Consider the following 17,365-nt stretch of genomic DNA (forward strand, 5'->3'; position numbering starts at 1 on the left):
TGAGAGACGAGGATGAGCCTTAGGACTTCACTGTATTATTGAGATTGACTGTGAGAGTCTGACTGCCTGTGTGAAAGAAGTGACTTTCCCTCAAAAAAGTCTCACTAGACATCAGGGAAGTGCACTACACCTTTAAATCCAGTTGCACCTTTCCCTTTTCTGAAAAGATCTAATTGGAAATATGACTAACTATCATTAAAGGACCGTGGAAAAATGTAAATGTGCCAACCTCACTTTTCAAACGAGAGTTTGGACTTGGGTCAAATTCTAAGCTATTTCTTCTGTAGTCAGCTAATCCCAAGTGGTTGTGCAGTTTCAACGGGAGTTTTTGTGTTTGTTTAACACAATTATCTACTACAGTCTCTGGGAGGCATTGAAGTTGTTACCTTCTATCAAAAATTCTTGACTGATGTCTGGTAACCTGGATATGAGTCTCTAGTCTCCCAAACCCCAAGTCAATTGCTTAACCTCTCTGGGCCTAAATTTCCTCACCCGTTAAAGGAAGAGGGTGAACAAAATGAGATTTTGAGTGTGAGAGACTGAATCTGACTCCCTGGCGCAGTTGCCACACACACGTACGCACGGGCTCTCATGAGCAGAGTCCGAAGTCCATTAAACTGTAAGATGTTCAAGGTTCTTTCTAGGTCAAAAATCCTTCAATTTTCTCTTCCAACAGGCATTTAAGACACTGCACCAAGGGCTCTTCCGAACCACTAGGCTCCGATTTTATAAAGAAAAAGAAGCACCCTGCTATAATGGTACCCACTGATCAGTGTCCCTCACTGTCTGAAATGAAAACCAAATGGAGGACTGGATAAAGTCAACAGTGATTTAGACGGGCTGACCATAGCCAGCGCCCACTGACACTCAAGGAGGCAGGCGATGGCGCCTCTGCATTCACCTAGGACGAGGAGGCTGAAGAAAATCGTCATGCCACTCGACTGCTCCTCCTGCTGAGCCTGCTCCCCGGTCTGCACAGGTAGGATGGGCTTGGCCGGGGTCGGGAGCACCAGTTTCGTGGTGACAACCAGGGTGGTGTGGAGGGTGACATTGAAACTTTCGTGAGTTGTGTTGAGGAACCTGTTGGTGGACACAAAAAAAGCAGAATTAGATCAAGGAAAAAGGGCCCAAAGCCAGAAAGAGAACTTGACACAGAGCTTTGTAGGAGTCACAAGTCTTGCAACTAACAGGCAGGCCTTGGAGAAACTGATTGAGAAAATGCTGGCCTGCTATCGCAGGAGGGGACCAGCACCCTCGGGTGCTTCTGAACGCAGCCACTTAGAGCACCGGAGCAAGGGGGAATCCGGGGCAGTTTAGAAACCACGCGCTGCCTGTTCCTTGGCCTTTATGCAAGATTTAAATGGAGGCGGGGTCAGGGGAGTTTAGCGGGCGGAGAGATTGAGCAAAAAGGATAAAAGACTCATGGACACAAACAGTGTGGTGATTGCAGGGGGGGAAGGGTATAAGTGGACTAAATGGTAATTGGTAATGGAAAAAATACAATAAATTTTTTTAAATTAAAAAATAAAAAATAAACAGAGGCTAACTGGAGTCTCATCACTTCCAAAGTCCAACATTATAAGGTCCAACATTATTTACTTGGCACCTTTATTTCTCCAGTTCACATTCTTTTCCTTGAATTGTATCCACAAGTTGAAGAAGCCACCTGAATTTGCGATCATTGATCTGCTCCTTCACAAAGTCCTTCTCAGATTTCAAAGGGCTGAGTGTGACCCCCTCTGTAATACCCCACTGCAGTCCACCACTTAAGTTCCTCACAGCTCTCCCCTCACATGTGTTGGGATTGTACACTAGCACAATACTGGTAACAGTCACTAATTGTGAGTTTTAACAGCTAATGTTTATTGAGGCCTGCTCCATTCCAGGGAAACATACAACCTTTCATTTAATAGGCGTAACATGCCTGAGGTGGATACTCTTACTTTCCCTTTTATACCCACGAACAACAGTGACTCAGAGAGGTTGTGTAACTTGGCCAATGTCTCAGTCAGCCCGTGGCAGAGCCGAGCTTTGAAAGCAAACTTGAAATCACTGGTCCCTATCACCTCTTTTGCTCTGCGCTGCCGCGGCTTGGTTTAGAGTCTGGGCCAGAGCAGACGCTCAATATGTAAGGTGACTAAATGAAATGACCACCCAGTAAAGATGCATATCTGAAAAGTTGTCAGGGGAGGGAGCCAAATTTCAACCACGGGGTTCCCTGTGAATTTTCACATATTCATTCCACAAACATAGGCTGTCTGTAACATGAATAGACTGTGCCCAGCAAGTATGGAGATGGACGAAGAGTTGTCCTTCTGCACAAGTACCTGCAGGACTTAACCCCAGCCACCCCCATCTCATCTTGTAAGGCCAGCCCCCTTGCTCTCTACACTCCAGCCACCCTGCCTGCCTTTCTGTCCCTGAAAGGCACTAATGCCTTTCTTGCTTCTACTTGCTGTACCTTCTCCCATCCCTCTTTCTGTTCATTAAGGCACTGTCACTCCTTCCAGAGTAGACTTCCCACACCCTAACACTATTCCATTTCCTTCAGAGCACTTATATCATCTTGTCTATTTACGATCATTTTCTACTAGAAAGGAAGGGCTCCTGGTCTGCCTCCTTCACTACTAGGTACCCAGGGCCTGAAATATAGTGGGCCGCCAATAGTTAATGAATGAATGAAACTGAGTGGACACAGATGCGAAAAATGATCATTACGGTGGAGAAGGCGACTAGCTAACTAGAGAACGCGATTGGGGGACTTCCTGGAGGAGGAGTCGGAGAGCTCCGTTATCGTCAGGTGACCGAAAGCTGGAAAAGGGAAATTTGGGTTGCGGTTGCTGCAAGACAGCTTTCGAGGCCTGCGCCGATCCCCAGCCGGAGGGTCTGACCTCCAGGAGGCTGCAAGGCCGGGCTGGGCCCAGGCCCGTCCCTCCCGCCTTCCTTGCAGGGGCCGGCACGGTCTGTCCTGGCCAACCAGCACACGGAGCTCCGCTTCCGGGGGCCAGAAGGCGGCCTGAAGCGCTAGCTGTCACCCGCTGGGGCCCAGCCCCGCCGCCTCCGCCGCCCGGGAAAAACCCACTCACTCCTCTCCCGCCATCTTCGCCCCCATCCTGCCGATCCTCCAATACCACGGAGTTCGGAGCCGCGGGGCTAGTAGGGCCCCCTTTTTGCTTCCGGCTTCCGCTGAAGGCGCGGGCCCGCGGAAGGGCAGACCGGCCGGAAGGGCAGGGGGTGGGGCCTCGGCCGTGCGAGGGCGGCCTTTCAGTGCCTTTGTCTCTATAGCCCGAGGGTGGGAGGATGCCTGCGGGAGGATCTTTCCGGGGCACTTACAGGACTTTCGGACTTTCTGGGCCCACGAGGTTTCCGCTGCCCTCCCACCCCACAGGGTGGGGATGTTTTGAGGGAAACTCCTGTGAGGTCACTGTGATTCACCCTAGCTGAAGTTGGGAAAGAAACGTCCAGCCTCAGCGGGGCAGAGGGACCTAAGGGCTTCACTTCCCCAGCCTGAGCCTCAGTTTTCCCCAGCTGTAAAGAGGGCTAGCCACCCGGGCATTGCAGTAAAAATAAACATTTACTGAGTTCTGACTATGTGCCTAGCGTTCAAATAGGTGGTGATAATCTAGGGATGGGTCATTGATTGATTTGGTCATTGACGCCCGTATGTACCTAATAGCAGTGGCCTGTGGGGTTGGAGGTACAGCAAGGAGCAAGGTGAGGTTGGAGGTGTAAGAGGAACCTCATCAGGAGAGCTGGGCCATATTATAAGGACTTCAGGCCTTTGGATTTGAGGCCACCTCTGCTGCTACCTCCTTCCCTGTCCAAGCCATCTTGTCTCATAACATCTGCAAAGCTGCCTAAACCTCTCTGTCCCCTGCCATTGTTCCCATGGTCTTCCACACAGTGGCCCCAGTGAACTTTTAAAACTCGGTTACTCCTCTGCTCAAAACCTCCACCGGTTTCCGATCTTGACCAGAGAAAAAGATCTTGGAGTACTAACAGGACTCAAGCCAGCCCCCTTTCCCCCTCTGAGTTGGATCCCCTCTCTCCCTCCAGCACCCTTAGCACTGTGGTCACAGTGGCTTCCTCGGGGTGCCTGAAACACGGGGAGCACCACCACCTCTGCCCTGGCAGATCCTGTCGTCTAGAATACAGTCATCTGCTGCATAACGATGTTTCCATCAGCAGCGGAGGCTATGCCATCTAGGTTTGGGTGAGTGCGCTCTATGATGTTTGTACAAAGATGAAATCGCCTAATGATGCATTTCTCGGAATGTATCCCTGTCATTCGTTAAGTGGCACGTTTGTTGTCCTTTGGCTCTCACCTTTCCCACTTTCGGGCTTTTTATTTAACCCTTAACTTGTCCATTCTACTTTCCCTGACCACCCTGTTTAAAATCCAAGGCCCCTCCCCTTTCCTGAGTTATTTTTCTCCATAACACCAAACTTACTATGTTTTACTTACACATTTGTTTATTGTCCTTCCACGAGCATGTAAACTTCCAGATTGCAGAGGGTTTTATTTGTTTTGTTCTCTGTTTTATCTCCAATGCTTAGAACAGTATTGACACATAGTAGGTACTCAATAATAAATGATCACTGAATGAATAAAGACATTAGTTAACTCTAGATGTGTTAGGAAGCAGGAAGTTTTTGAAAAGAGGACTGCTACAACCCGACTTTTATTAGGATCCCTTTGACAATACAGAGTTGGGGGGGGGGGCGGCGTGGGGCGTGGGGACAAGGATGGAAGTCTTCAGACCTGCTGGGAGGTCTTTCCGATAATCTGGGTGAGAGCTGGTTGTCCTTTGGATTAAGGTGATCTCATGGAGATGGTAGGAATGACTGGACTCTGAAGGCAAGATTTGCTGATGGACTATGGCATGTGAAAGGAAGAGAGAAGTCAAGGATGACGTCAAGCTTTTGGTCCCGGGCGGAAAAGAGATGTGTCTGGCTCCAGCCCAGAGCTCACTGCCTCTCCAAGACCTTTTAGGACTATTGTCAAAGCCCAGAGACTGTGCTCAGGATCAGCCAAAGTTTACTGAGTCCTTCCGGTGGGTGGGATGCTGAGCTATTGTTTCCTTAATTCCTTACATTTCTTTGAGGCAGATACTATCATACTCCCTAAACTGAACCCCAGAGAGGTCAACCACTTGCCTGAAGTCATGCAGCCAGCAGAAGTCGAGGCTGGGATTCAGGCAAAGTCTGTGCTTTTAACTGATACCCTCTGTTCTTCTCCACTGTCTTAATTTCTCTGGCTCTAAAATGGGGCTAAACTGCCTTTTTTCCTCACAAACAGAGCCTGGCGAAAATGAACTGGCTTCTAGGGATTGAAAGCTGGGTTCTCTCAGAGCCACACTTACTGACTGAGGGCGTGAGGTTGTCACTTTTCTATCAGGCCCAGAAAACCTCAGCTAGCTGGAGTTGAGCCCCCACGGTCTGGGGTTTGGCCCCTTGCATCAGACTGCAGGCTGTGGGCCAGTCAGGATGAGAGCAGGGCCCTGAGTCATCGACGGATGTCCCATCGCGCCCACTGCCCTGGCGGCAGATCCTGTTATCAGGTCCACATCCGGGCTTTGTGGCAATCATGGACCTGCTGCCAACCAGGAGGCCAAATAACACCTGCTCTCAGGCTTCTGAACAAATCCCAGGCCCTTCTCACCTGTTTCTGGGGATGAATCTAAAATCCCTGGTCATTGACCCCAGGAAAGCAAATAAACTCATTTGACAAATAAAGCCAGTTCCTGGGCTCCTGTGTCCTGTTAGGCTGCTGGCACAGGGCATAGCAGGCTTTGGTACTAGACAGTCCTGGCTCCTTACCCCAACTCAGCATCTGTGGGCTCTGTGACCCTGGACCCTACAGCACCTGAAGAACCTCAGGGCCCACCACTGTTGAGATTGAAGCCTTTGGAGGGCTGTTATAAGATTATACAAAAAGCTCTACCTTTGTTCTCTGTTTCCACTGCCCTCTTCCCCCAATCTTGCCATTCAGATCTCAGCTTAAATGTCACCTCCTCAGGGAGGCCCTCCCTGACCACTCAGCTTAAAGCAGGGGTTGGAAACTTTTTTTGTAAAGAGCCAGACAGTAAATATTTTAGTCTGATCTCTATCACAACTACTCCATTCTGCTTGACAGTGGGAAAGACACTGAAGATGATTTAAATGGGTGTGGCTGTGTTCCAATAAAACTTTATGGATATTGGAATTTGAATTTCTTATCATTTTCACAGGTCATGAAATGTTCTTTTGATTTTTTTCCAACTATTTAAGAATGTGGAAACCATTCTTAGCTGGGGCCATATAAAAGAAAGTGGCAAGCTGGATTGGCCCGCCCTGGGCAGCCAACCCTTAGTCTAATCTTAAAACTTGTATTTCTGAGGTACTTATCATTATCAGACATTTTACCCCTTCTTCCCTCCATCCTTCCCATCTATCCTTCTTTCTTAAGTTTATCATCCATTTCCCCCTCTAGGATATAAGTCCCTGAAAGCAGACGGTTTGTCACACGCCTGTCTTTTTTCTGTTCTTTATCTCTTTTAACATTTCTTGAATATTTATTTGTGCCAGGCATTGTTCCAAGGACGTTATGCTCTGTAATTTATTTAATGCTTATAAAAACCCTGAGTTACTCTGATTAGCCCAATTTTACAGATGTGGAAACTTGATGTCCTGTTCATTACTCTTTTCCCCAGAGCTTAGAAAATGCTGAAGCTGTCAGCAAAACACGGGCACCAACAAAAACTTTTTAATGAATTTGATATGTCAAATATGTTTTTAAAGGGAATCGAAGTGGTTACTGTGCGTACCAGTCAGGGTTTAATCAGAGAAACAGATCCAGCAGGAGAAATATGTTAAGAGATTTATTGTAAAAAACTGGCCTAAAACAACATGAATTATTTATTATCTTACAGTTCTTCTGTAGGTTAGAAGTGTTATGGGAGTAAAATCGAGACGTCAGCAGGGCTGCCTGTGTTCCTCCTAGAAGCTCTAGGAAAGAATGTCTTTTTTTGCCTTTTCCAACTTCTAGAGGCGCCTGCATTCCATGGCTTGTAGTCCCATCTTCTTTCTTCAAAGCCAATGATGGCATCACTTCAGCCTCTGCTTGGTCGTCACATCTTCCCTGATTCTGACTTTCCTTCCTTCTTCTTTCCTTTCTAAGGACACTTGTGACTACACTGAGCCCATCTGATGTTCTAGAATGACCTCCCCATCGCAAGGTCAGCTGGGATTCCCCCTTGTCATGTAATAGAACGTATTCACAGGGTTCAGGGGTTAGCACGTGGGCATCTTTGTGGGGGGGCATTTCTCTGCCTACCACACTGTGGGAAAAATAAGTTCTGTGTTGGCCTTCCCTTCACTGAGTTTTACCATTTAGTATTGCTTCTTATGGATTTATATATGGGGAAGAGTTGGGCACAATTTTTAATGTTTGTAGATTTTAATGTTTTAATCTGGTCCTGGCCACTTAGCAGGTAATAGGCCCTAAAATTACTGGGCAGAAATGAAAATCTGAGTTTGTTGAATTCAGGGGAGTCAGGTGCAAAAGGTACATCTGAGAGAGTTTGTGAAAAGGTACAGATTCCAGCCCTGACCGGCATGGCCCAGTTGGTTGAATGTCATCCCACAAAGCAAAATGTCATCAACTTGATCCCTGGTCAGGGCCCATGCCTAGGTTATGGGTTCAATCCCTGGCCGGGGCACCTACGAGAGGCAACTGAAGGATGATTTCTCTCTCACGTTGTTGTTTCTCTCCCTCTCTTTCTCTCTCCCTTCTCCTCTCTCTAAAAATAAATGAATAACATCTTAAAAACAACAACAACAACAACAACATAGCATCTTTTAAGAAAAAATACAGATTCCAGTCCTATCACAGACCTACCAGATCTCCAGTGTGGGGCCTGGGAATATGAATATTGATAGCTTTCCAGTTGGAAAGCCTCCAATATTCCCAGGGCGACTGCTCATAACGCCTTGAGGGTCCTACTGCTGACTAAGTGCATCTGGTCAGCACAGGACAAGCCAGCTGTGTGGGGTGTCCACGGTCCCAGAACAGGCCTCAATCAATTACTGACGGAAGTTGAAGGGTAAGTACCTCCACTCCCTTGCCCCTTGGATGGAGCAACTCTGAGGTGCATGTTCTAAACAGTTGTGCAGAGTTCCAGCTGCCCTCGAGAGTGACCCCCTTGACACCACATACATATAGGAAACAGAAACCCAGCACAAGGTAGAAGCAACTGGAATTCCCAGATGGTGGTGAAGGGAGATCCCAGGATGACAGCTGCGCTCCAGAGGGGGTAACCAGTGAAGATTCCAGCAGGTCTGAAGGCCCCAGGGCGATCTCTCCAAAAAGGTAAGTGAATACCATTTCTGACGCTGGAAGGTGTTGAGAGGCCCATTGGACCATTGGCAAAATGTTTGAAGTTGAACTGGAAACAAATACTGCGAAAATTAGGTCTGCTAGGTAGGGGTGGGGGAGGAGAACAAGACAATTATTAACTCAAGGAAAAGTATAACGCTGTGCAGGAAAGCAAAGGACCTCAGAGTTTACCCTACAGCTCAGCTGTGACTGACATTTACATAGTGACAATTATGTGACTAATAAATATTGATCTCACCAAAATTATAAGCATCTTGAGAGGAAGGGGGCGGGTGGGAAGGGTGTGTATATATGCCAGGGTCAAGTGTAGGGGAGGAAAGAGAGCAGAACCCTCACATCCTATAGTGGGAAAGAAGATTATACTGAAAACTGAAAGATTTAGAAATGGCAATAGAAGCCTGTTATTTAGGGAAATGGAGTTAAATATCAAACAACCAGTTAAAAGAGGTCAAAATGGTCGTCTCCAGGAAGGGGGAAGCGGAAGGAGGGAATGAAGTGGAGATTCCCGTTTGTAGAAAATCTGACTCATCAGGTTATGTGTATGTATAACATTGATACAAATAAAACCTATAACCAAAAAATAAATACATAAAAAAGGACAGGAAAAACATATATTAAAATGTTTTGATAATGGTTGTCTCTGAATTGTGGATCATGGGCATTCTTTTTCCTGTTCTTGTTATTGAAATTTTTTCTTTCCTGAAAATGATGTACAGCAAGAAATGAGGAAAAAAAATTTTTTTAAAGGGGGAAAGAAAGAAGGTACGCCCAGGGGCAGCCTGGAAATGACCATTTCTGTCTGTCACGAGGTCTCGAGGTGGGGACAGTGGGAAGAATACAAAGGTGAAGGGGTGGAGGACGGGGGAGGAAGAGTTGACAGCTTGGTGACTCATGGAATAGGGAGGTGAGGCAGTGTCAAAGATGAAAATATCCAATAACCATGGCCTTGACTTCCTGTTATTTAATATGACAAGCTGGCATATTTCTAGTTTTTGACAGACGACCGGCAGTTACTGGGTGTTCCCCATGACAGGCAGCATGTCAAAGGGCTTTGCTTATGTTTTCTTCTACTCTTACCTGCTGTTCGAGCATTCATTGATCCTGTTCTTCCCTTGTTCAAAAGCAGCCCATGGCGCCCCATCTTACTGTGAACAAAACCCGAACTCCTCTGAGTGCTCCACAGGCCCACTTCTGTCTGCTTTCTGCCCTGCAGGGGTCTCTCACCTTCTCTGGTACCTCTTCTACCACAGCCCAAATCCCTGGGCTCCAGGCTCTGCTCCCTTACCTTCTCCTTGAACATGGCGAGCTTGTCCCCACCTCAGGGGCGTCGGGTGTTTCACATTTTAGTCAATAATTGCATTGAACGAATCCTTACATGGATCTGTGAGTGCTTAAAAGTCGTAGGTGTGAGTGTTTCGCTCTCGATCTTGCAGCCGTCCCTTGGACAGTAAATAGACGTCACGTCATAAGTCAGGCGTCCAGGCAGGCACTATGCACCAGGCAACATGAGGAAAAGACTAAGCACGCTGACACTGGTATTTGGGTGTGTCTTTTGTTTTCCTTAGTAAGTTCTTCCTGGACACTGGTACCTAGAGGGACCCTCGCAGGGCTGTCCTATAAAAATACAAGGTAAGCCACGTGTCATTTTAAATGTTCTTTTCATTTAAAGGAAGCACTTTATGGCTTCTCTTTGGCATATCCGAATCACCAGCATTATCCCTCTCACTGAGCCCCTTTATTGATTCTCCTGGGTCAGACATACTGGCTGTGGTGGATGCTGTCAGTTTTCTTACCTCATTTAAAGCCCAAAAGGGAAGTTCCCCCTCTCTTTCCAAGTAGGGGAAAATTACAAAAATCCTAAATGCAGGCACGAAAAATAATCATTCTCATGTACGGATTTCATCCTAGGAGAGGGCCTTTGCTCTGCCTTGGCAACCTAGTGTGGCAGTTAAGGCCGTGGCCCTTGAAGCCAGATTCCCTGTGTCTGAATCCCAGCTTAGCTACCTATAGCTGTGTGACCTTGGCTGAACCACTTCGCCTCTCTCTGTCTCAGGTTCCCCATCTGTAAAATGGGGTTAGTAACATAACTTACCGCACAGAACAGTTGTTATGATAAAATTAATTAATAAACAGAACAATTAGCATACGTAAGTACTCAATAAACCTTAGCTATTACTGTTGAATTAAAAAATAGAACAAATATGCTTTAGCGTTTAAATATGTGTCTATGCGGTGATAAAAAAATATGAGATAATTTATAAAATGCTCTAAAATTATGACTCCTTTTCTGTACCGTCTGGATTTTTATTTTTTATAATTATAAGCCAATTTACTTTTGTAATTAGAAAAAAATTTAAGTTAATTCCACTTGGGGTTGGGAGCTTAATAAACAACTCTGTCCTCAATGAATTGTTTGCCTGTCCTCACACTCCTGTGTTTGAGGACTGTTTTTGCCTGGGGAATTCTTGCCAAAACACAAAGCCACCTGTGTTTGCTCAAGTCCTCTCCTCGTGAATCAGGGCGAGCCTGTGAAAGGCGGGTGGGTCCTCCTTCCCCTGCCCTACTCTGTGTTGCAGGAAAGGAGATACTGACCCACCCACCCCCTGGTTCATTTGGCTGCTTATTTCACCCGCAGTCATTCTACAAGGTTTGGGAAACAAACATGGCCCATCCAACCGGTAGGATTCCATGCATCCATCTCAAAGATAGAGGCAGATTCATATCTATTACCCTGGAAAGATGTTTGTAATTTAATCGGGTTTTTTTTTTTTAAAGATTTTATTTATTTATTTTTAGAGAAAGGAGAAGGGAAGGAGAAAGAGAGGGAGAGAAACATCAATGTGCAAAAGATACATCAATCAGGTGCCTCTTGCACACTCCCAGCTGGGGACCTGGCCCGAAACCCAGGCATGTGCCCTGACTGGGAATTGAACCGGTGACCTTTCTGTTTGCAGGCTGGCACTCAATCCATTGAGCCATACTTGCCAGGGCTAAGAAATAGGTATTGAATTCTAAAAATAGGTTTTACCCTGGAAAGATGTTTGTGATCATACCCTTCAGTTAAACAAACTAACTACATTTATTCTAAACGTTAAGTATTGAATACTTAACCACTCAGTTCAAGGCCCTGGGGACACAGCCGTGACAAACAGAGAAAAACCTCTGCCCTCGGAGAGCTGACATCCAGAAGAAGAGACAGACAGCACACAAGAAAACAAAGTTAACTCAGACAGTGAAAAATGCTATAACGCAAAAGATGGGGTGGAGGCAGAGCTACGTAGATGGGGTGGTCACAGAAGGCCTCTCAAGGAGGTGGCATTTGAGGATGTACAGTGTGATCCCAGTTTTGTAAAAATACTCCTCCCTGTGTGTGTGTCTGTTTATCATAAGCTAGAGAAAAAGGAATCCTCACCAGACTGTTTGCGCTTTAACTCCAGATACTTCTGGAGTTCTTTTCTATGCACTGGCCTGGGCAAAATTCTTGGCTAAGCAAGGTCCTGCCCTCCGAGAACTACCCCCTTCTCTGATTTCCCCCTCAGTCAGGTTAGGCTGGACTCTGAACTCATCATTGCAAGAAACAGAAACTCAAAGTAGTCTAAAGGAAAATTGGGTCACGTAAGGAAAAATCTAGTGGTATGACTGATTCAGGCATGGCTAGATCCAGGAGCTGAACAATGTCTATAGGCCTGTGCCCCCTCTTCATTTCCCATTTCTGCTTTCCCTTCTGTTGGCCTCGCTCTCAGGCAGGCTTTTCCCATGTGGTGACCAAGATGGTTTCTAGCAGCTCCCCAATTGTGGTCCTTCCAGCTCAGCAATCCTAGAGAGAAGAGAAAGAAGAGAGAAGAGAGCACCCCTTTCCCTGGGAAGACCAGCAAAGTTCTAGCAAAGCCACCAGTCATTGGTCCAGTTTGAATCACATGTTTTCCCTGAACCTATCACATTGGCCTGAGGGATGTGGAAATTCAGGTGAAGATAATGCATTCACTCCTGGAGCCAGAAGGGAGAGTCTCCCTCACTTTAACCACATCTGCTGAGGAGGGGGAGAGGCCATCCAATCCTACTGGAAGGCTGAAAAAAGAAAAAAAGCAAGATCAGTACAGGTTAAACATTAACTATTTGCCACACAATAATGACGCTGGATAAGAACACTTATTTCCATCTTTCAGAGTAGAATTGAAGGGCAGCAACTTTTGTTAAGGCCAGAGAGCTAGTAAGTGGAGAAACTGTTCACTGAAGTCTGTTTAATGCCGAAACACCTAGATGATGATGATGATGATGATGATGATTACAGTAATAAGAACTATTTGTTGAGCACCTACTGTGTGCTAAGCTTTGTAAGCATGATCTCATTTCATCCTCCTGCAACCCTTGAGGCAGGTGCAGTGGACAGCACAGTTGACTCCTTGACACCCATTCCAACCCAGCCACAGGCCTGGGACCCAGTTAGTCTAAGCCAATCATAGGAATTACATCCCCTTGCCAGAGATTGGTTCAGGAATGGGCACGTGACCCAAATTTAGCCAATGAGAAGTGAGGAGACTGTTGCTGGGATAGTTCCTCCCGGGATAGTTCCTCATTCTTCCAGGAGAGGGTTTGGAAGTGACCCTTTTTGCCTGCTGGACATGAAAGAGGATTCCCCTAGCCCTGGTTGCTCTTGGCAGTCATTCTACGTGCACGAGGAGAACCAGCCTCAGGATGAAGCCAACGCTGGACAGCAGAACAGGGATGGAAAGAACCTGGGCCTTGATGATGTCCCCAATCTGCTAGCTCTACCACTGTCCTGAGGGGAGGCAGGCTAGCCCATTCTAGTTAAGCTGGTTTGGGTTTTAGCCTCTTCTTTCTATCAAAAGACATTCTAATGCACTCAGTATGGATTTTTTAAATCTTTATTTCACAGATAAGGAAACTGAGGCTCAGAGAGATCAAGCAAGTTGCCTAAAATCACACAGCGAGCAGGGCTTTACTCCAGGGTTTATCTGATTACAAACTCATCAAACAGTACGGTTCCCACACAGTAATAACCTTCCAATGCTAGATGCTTTTTAAGCACAGTGAAGTTGAATCTTTATAAGTACCCTGCGAAGTAAGTGCTTTTATCATCCCCACTTTGTAGGTCACAGACTTCCATAGGGGAAGGGAGGCTGTTTAGCAGAGAGACTTTGGAATCAGGATTTCTTACAGGCTCACAATTCACACATAGCGCAGGACAGACAACGGGCAAGTGGGAGGGGGTTGGGTGGGGAGTACAGAATTCCTGGGGGTCACGAAAAGCCAGGATCTCATTTCAATCCTGCTGAAGGGTTGAGCCAGGAAGATTGGCAAAAAGAGCCCCAGAAATGTATTGGTCCTCTCTCAGGATTTACTTATAATTAATTTTAAATTTGAGTAAGAAAAAAAAAATCCACATAGGGACTACATTACCATTTTAGAAAAAAGTTGGAAATATAGGCATGTAATGAGATAACATAATTCAGAAATCTTACCAATACTTCAGCTGTATAATTATTGGCAATTATGCTTAATATTTTCCTGTCAACAAAGTAGTTGGGAAAGCCTCTCTGAGGAGGTGGCATGTGAGCTGAGGCCTGAAGGGTGAGATGGAGCCATCCTGGGAAGAGAGGTCCAGGCAGAGGGAACAGCACGTGCAGAGACCCTGAGGTGGAGTGAAGCTGACTGAGTGAAAGCACAGGAGCATGGCCAGTGGGGTTCACGAGAAGCAGGGAGTGGGGGGTCAAAGCAGGGAGATAGATTCTAGTCAGATCGTAGAGGGGGAAATGTCTTCGAGGCCAGGGAGCTGCTCGCGTGCCCAGCACCCAGGCGATGGGCCAGTGATATAAGCAGGTTTATTAATCAGCATCAGGCTTGGTGGGGCGAAGACAGGGTGAGCGACACTGCCAGTCCAGTCTGGTATATTTTCACCAAGCACCCACACTACGCCAGGCCCTGCCCGGAGTTCTGGCTTCCAGAGCATTTGCTTTGAAGATCAGAAATTCAGGGGTAGCCAAAGCTATAAAGAGGCATTTTTCCAAAGAGGGCACATGACTGGCCAACAAATAGATGGAAAGAGCCTCAAGGTCCCTCCAAAGCAGGCAATTCAAGTTCAAACACTTGGAGACGTTTCACCGCCGTGGACTGACAGCAATTTGAAAATCAGAAAACACCGAAGTATAGAAGACTGGTTAATAACTCAGGCTCCAGAAGCAGCCTCTCTGAGTTCACACCATGGTACCATGCTCTGCCATTCCTGAGTGATTTGAGGCTAGTTACTCCCCCTCTCTGGCCTCTGTTTCTCTCTCTCTCAAAGGAGAATGATAATTGTCTTTACCTCAGAGTTTCTCAGAGGGTGACATGAGTTACTTCACGCTAAACTTTGAGAAAGTACCTGGCATGTAATGACTGTTGTATCTGAGGGTGGTGTTATTCGTGGTGAGGAAGTGGGGGGCCGGAACTGTCATACACTGCCGTTTGGCCACCGAAGTGCACTTACGCTGTGGCCAGCAGCCCCACTTCCTCGTGTGTACCCTTGAGAAACTCTGACATGTGGGTGGGTGCGGTAGCTTTGCTCGTGATGGGCCCAAAGTGGGATTGATTGGGTAGGTGTCAATAAGTGAGTGGGTAAATTGTGACATATTCCCTTAAAGGAATACCAGTGAGCAGTAAAAATGAATAAACTAGATCTAAGTAGGTCTTAAGAATATAATGTCGATTGAGAAGAGAAAGTTTCAGAAGTAAACTCTTAGTATGATACCATTTATGTAAATGTTAATGCCATAAAACAATGGTTGTATTGTTTTATACACACACAACTATATATATACACACAAATATATATATATACTATATATATAGTAAGCTCCTGACCACCCCGTCAACTGTGGGCTTTGGGAAAAAAGGAACTTTATAACTTGACTTTGTCATTGTTGTGGCCCTACACCAGGCTCTACAGACTGACCTATCCTATCCCAATCCCCTCTAATATGGCTTCCTGTACTGTAAAGGCTAGAAAGTGAAAACAAAGCAAAACAAAACACATTTCCCAGATTCCTTTGCAGCAGGAGTGACGCGTGTGGCCCAGGTTCCCCTGGTGAGCCTTCAAGGCAGAAACAAGTTGTGAGATGCCAAGTGATGGCACCTGCTGGCAAGCACAGTGGTGGAGTATCTGGTCCTTCTGGGGAGTAGCAGGGGAGTTCTAGCAGCCAGTCCCTAGCACCCTAAGTGCTGGGCAGCGGTGGCAGCAACAGCAGTGACATTTCTGTGGGGACAGTTCAGCAGCGAAAGTGGGAATTTCTCCTGGCTTTGATACTCCTGCCTACACTGTTCTGGTTGTTTAGCATCTGGGGTACTACCTCATACCTTCAATAAATCCCTGTCTGATTAAGGTGGTCTAGCTGATTTTCCTCCGTAATTTAGATTGCTTTGCCCAAGCCCTCAATACGTATCTGTTGAATGAATGAATCATGACCTTTTAGGAACCTTCCTGTTCCCACTGCTCTTGTCCCCAAGGAGTAACGTCACAGGCCCTGGACGAGTACTGTTCTTGCAAAGGTCAGGGACAGGAAGACAATGTGAAATGTCTTATCACTGGCAGGTCAGAACACAGAGTCCTTGCAGAAGGAACGGAGTCCAAGGAGGGGACCGAGGCTAACTCCCTGGGTGGGCAGGGGAGCTGGCCGGAGCCTTGGAATGAATGGGTTTGGGGGAAAATTGATCTATGAGAAAGAGGGCGCAGGCAGGGTGGATCCCCGAGTCGTCGCAGGGCCAGGCGGGGGAGGGGCGGGGGGCGGTTTTCTTACTGTGACCCTTTCTGCTGTGCTTACCGGTAGGTCAGTGCAGGCATTGCTTACCAGCTGAAAAGTAGGTTGGGGAAAATATAACTATGAGGCAAATATTTTCAAAGAATGCTTGCCAGGAAGCACTGGTGGGGGAATCTGAAAGTGAGACAGGGAAGGGAAAGAAGCCAATACATGGTGAGTTACTAAGCAGGTTAGCACTCTGGGCAACTGAGGCTCAACCCCACCCCGGAACTCCAGTGCACAGAGTAAAACACACCTCAGAACCGTCCACCTGAAGGACAAGGGAGTAGAGGGTGTTTATGCACCAGCTTTTGGCAGTCACTAGTTAGGGGCTGTTCCTCCAGGAGGGTGAATTTGCAGGGATGGAGGAGTCACGAGGTGGAAGGTGTCCTGGGCGCCAACCCTTTGGAGCCACATGCCATCCTAGCTCCCCCGTCACCACAGAGACACCCTTGTCCACGTGGTCCAGGGTGGTTCCCCAACAGTACGTCTGTTATTTCAGCCAGCAGGAAGAAGGGCAGGACCCTGAAGTGACACCTGTGGATATTTGGGGGCAGAGCTTTTTATTGCCTATAACTGATCACATGGCTCCAGCTGGCTGCAGTGAAGCCTGGGATAGGTGGTAAAGCCATGGGAGGCCGTGTGTCCAGCTAAGCTCTGCAAAAGATAACGACTATTGCTGTTGTTGCCTCTTCTTTGAAAAGCCCTATAAGTATATTGAAAAGATGTACATAAGTTCTGGGTACTGGTGCTACCCTGCACTGGACTTTGGAATCAACGCAGTAGGGTTTATATCTATTTTCATACCTTCCGAGGCTGTGTGACTTTGGATAAATGACTTAACCTCTCGGAGTCATCTGTCAAGCAGAGATAAAGGTATATTACTCAGGCAAGAACTAGGAAAACCAAATAAGACAATGAGCATAAAGCTCAAGCACAGTGTCCAACCCAAAGACATGTTCGATAAATGGTCATTTTATTGATTAAAAATAATGTGTATGGTGGGTAAGAACATGAGCTCAGAGATTAGACAGACCTGGGGTCAAGTATAGAACCTTCTACTTCCTAGCCAGGCAAATGATTTAACCTCTCTGCACTTCAGTCCCCGCATCTGTGAAATGGGAGCAGTAGCAGTCCCGGCCCACTAAGTGGTTTTGAGATTCCAAAGCATGGCTGACGCTCTGAAAGCAAGCAA

General features: G+C 46.8%; 1 protein-coding gene across 2 annotated transcripts in view; it reads right to left on the minus strand.

Annotated features, from left to right (window-relative positions):
* Nucleotides 1–3,100, minus strand: part of SLC9A8 (solute carrier family 9 member A8) — a 65,644-nt gene extending 62,544 nt beyond the window's left edge. The window contains exons 1-2 of one of the 2 annotated variants that reach the window (XM_024559891.4): nucleotides 3,087–3,100; nucleotides 902–1,080 (exon numbers count right to left, since the gene is read on the minus strand). In XM_024559891.4, the coding sequence (XP_024415659.3) occupies nucleotides 902–1,080; nucleotides 3,087–3,100 (193 nt within the window). Of the gene's footprint in view, nucleotides 1–901; nucleotides 1,081–3,086 lie in introns of those variants that run through there. The other variant, XM_071221737.1, reaches the window with a different exon arrangement.
* Nucleotides 3,101–17,365: the final 14,265 nt, after the last annotated feature.

Source organism: Desmodus rotundus, chromosome 6 (assembly GCF_022682495.2).
Source record: "Desmodus rotundus isolate HL8 chromosome 6, HLdesRot8A.1, whole genome shotgun sequence".
NCBI lineage: Eukaryota > Metazoa > Chordata > Mammalia > Chiroptera > Phyllostomidae > Desmodus > Desmodus rotundus.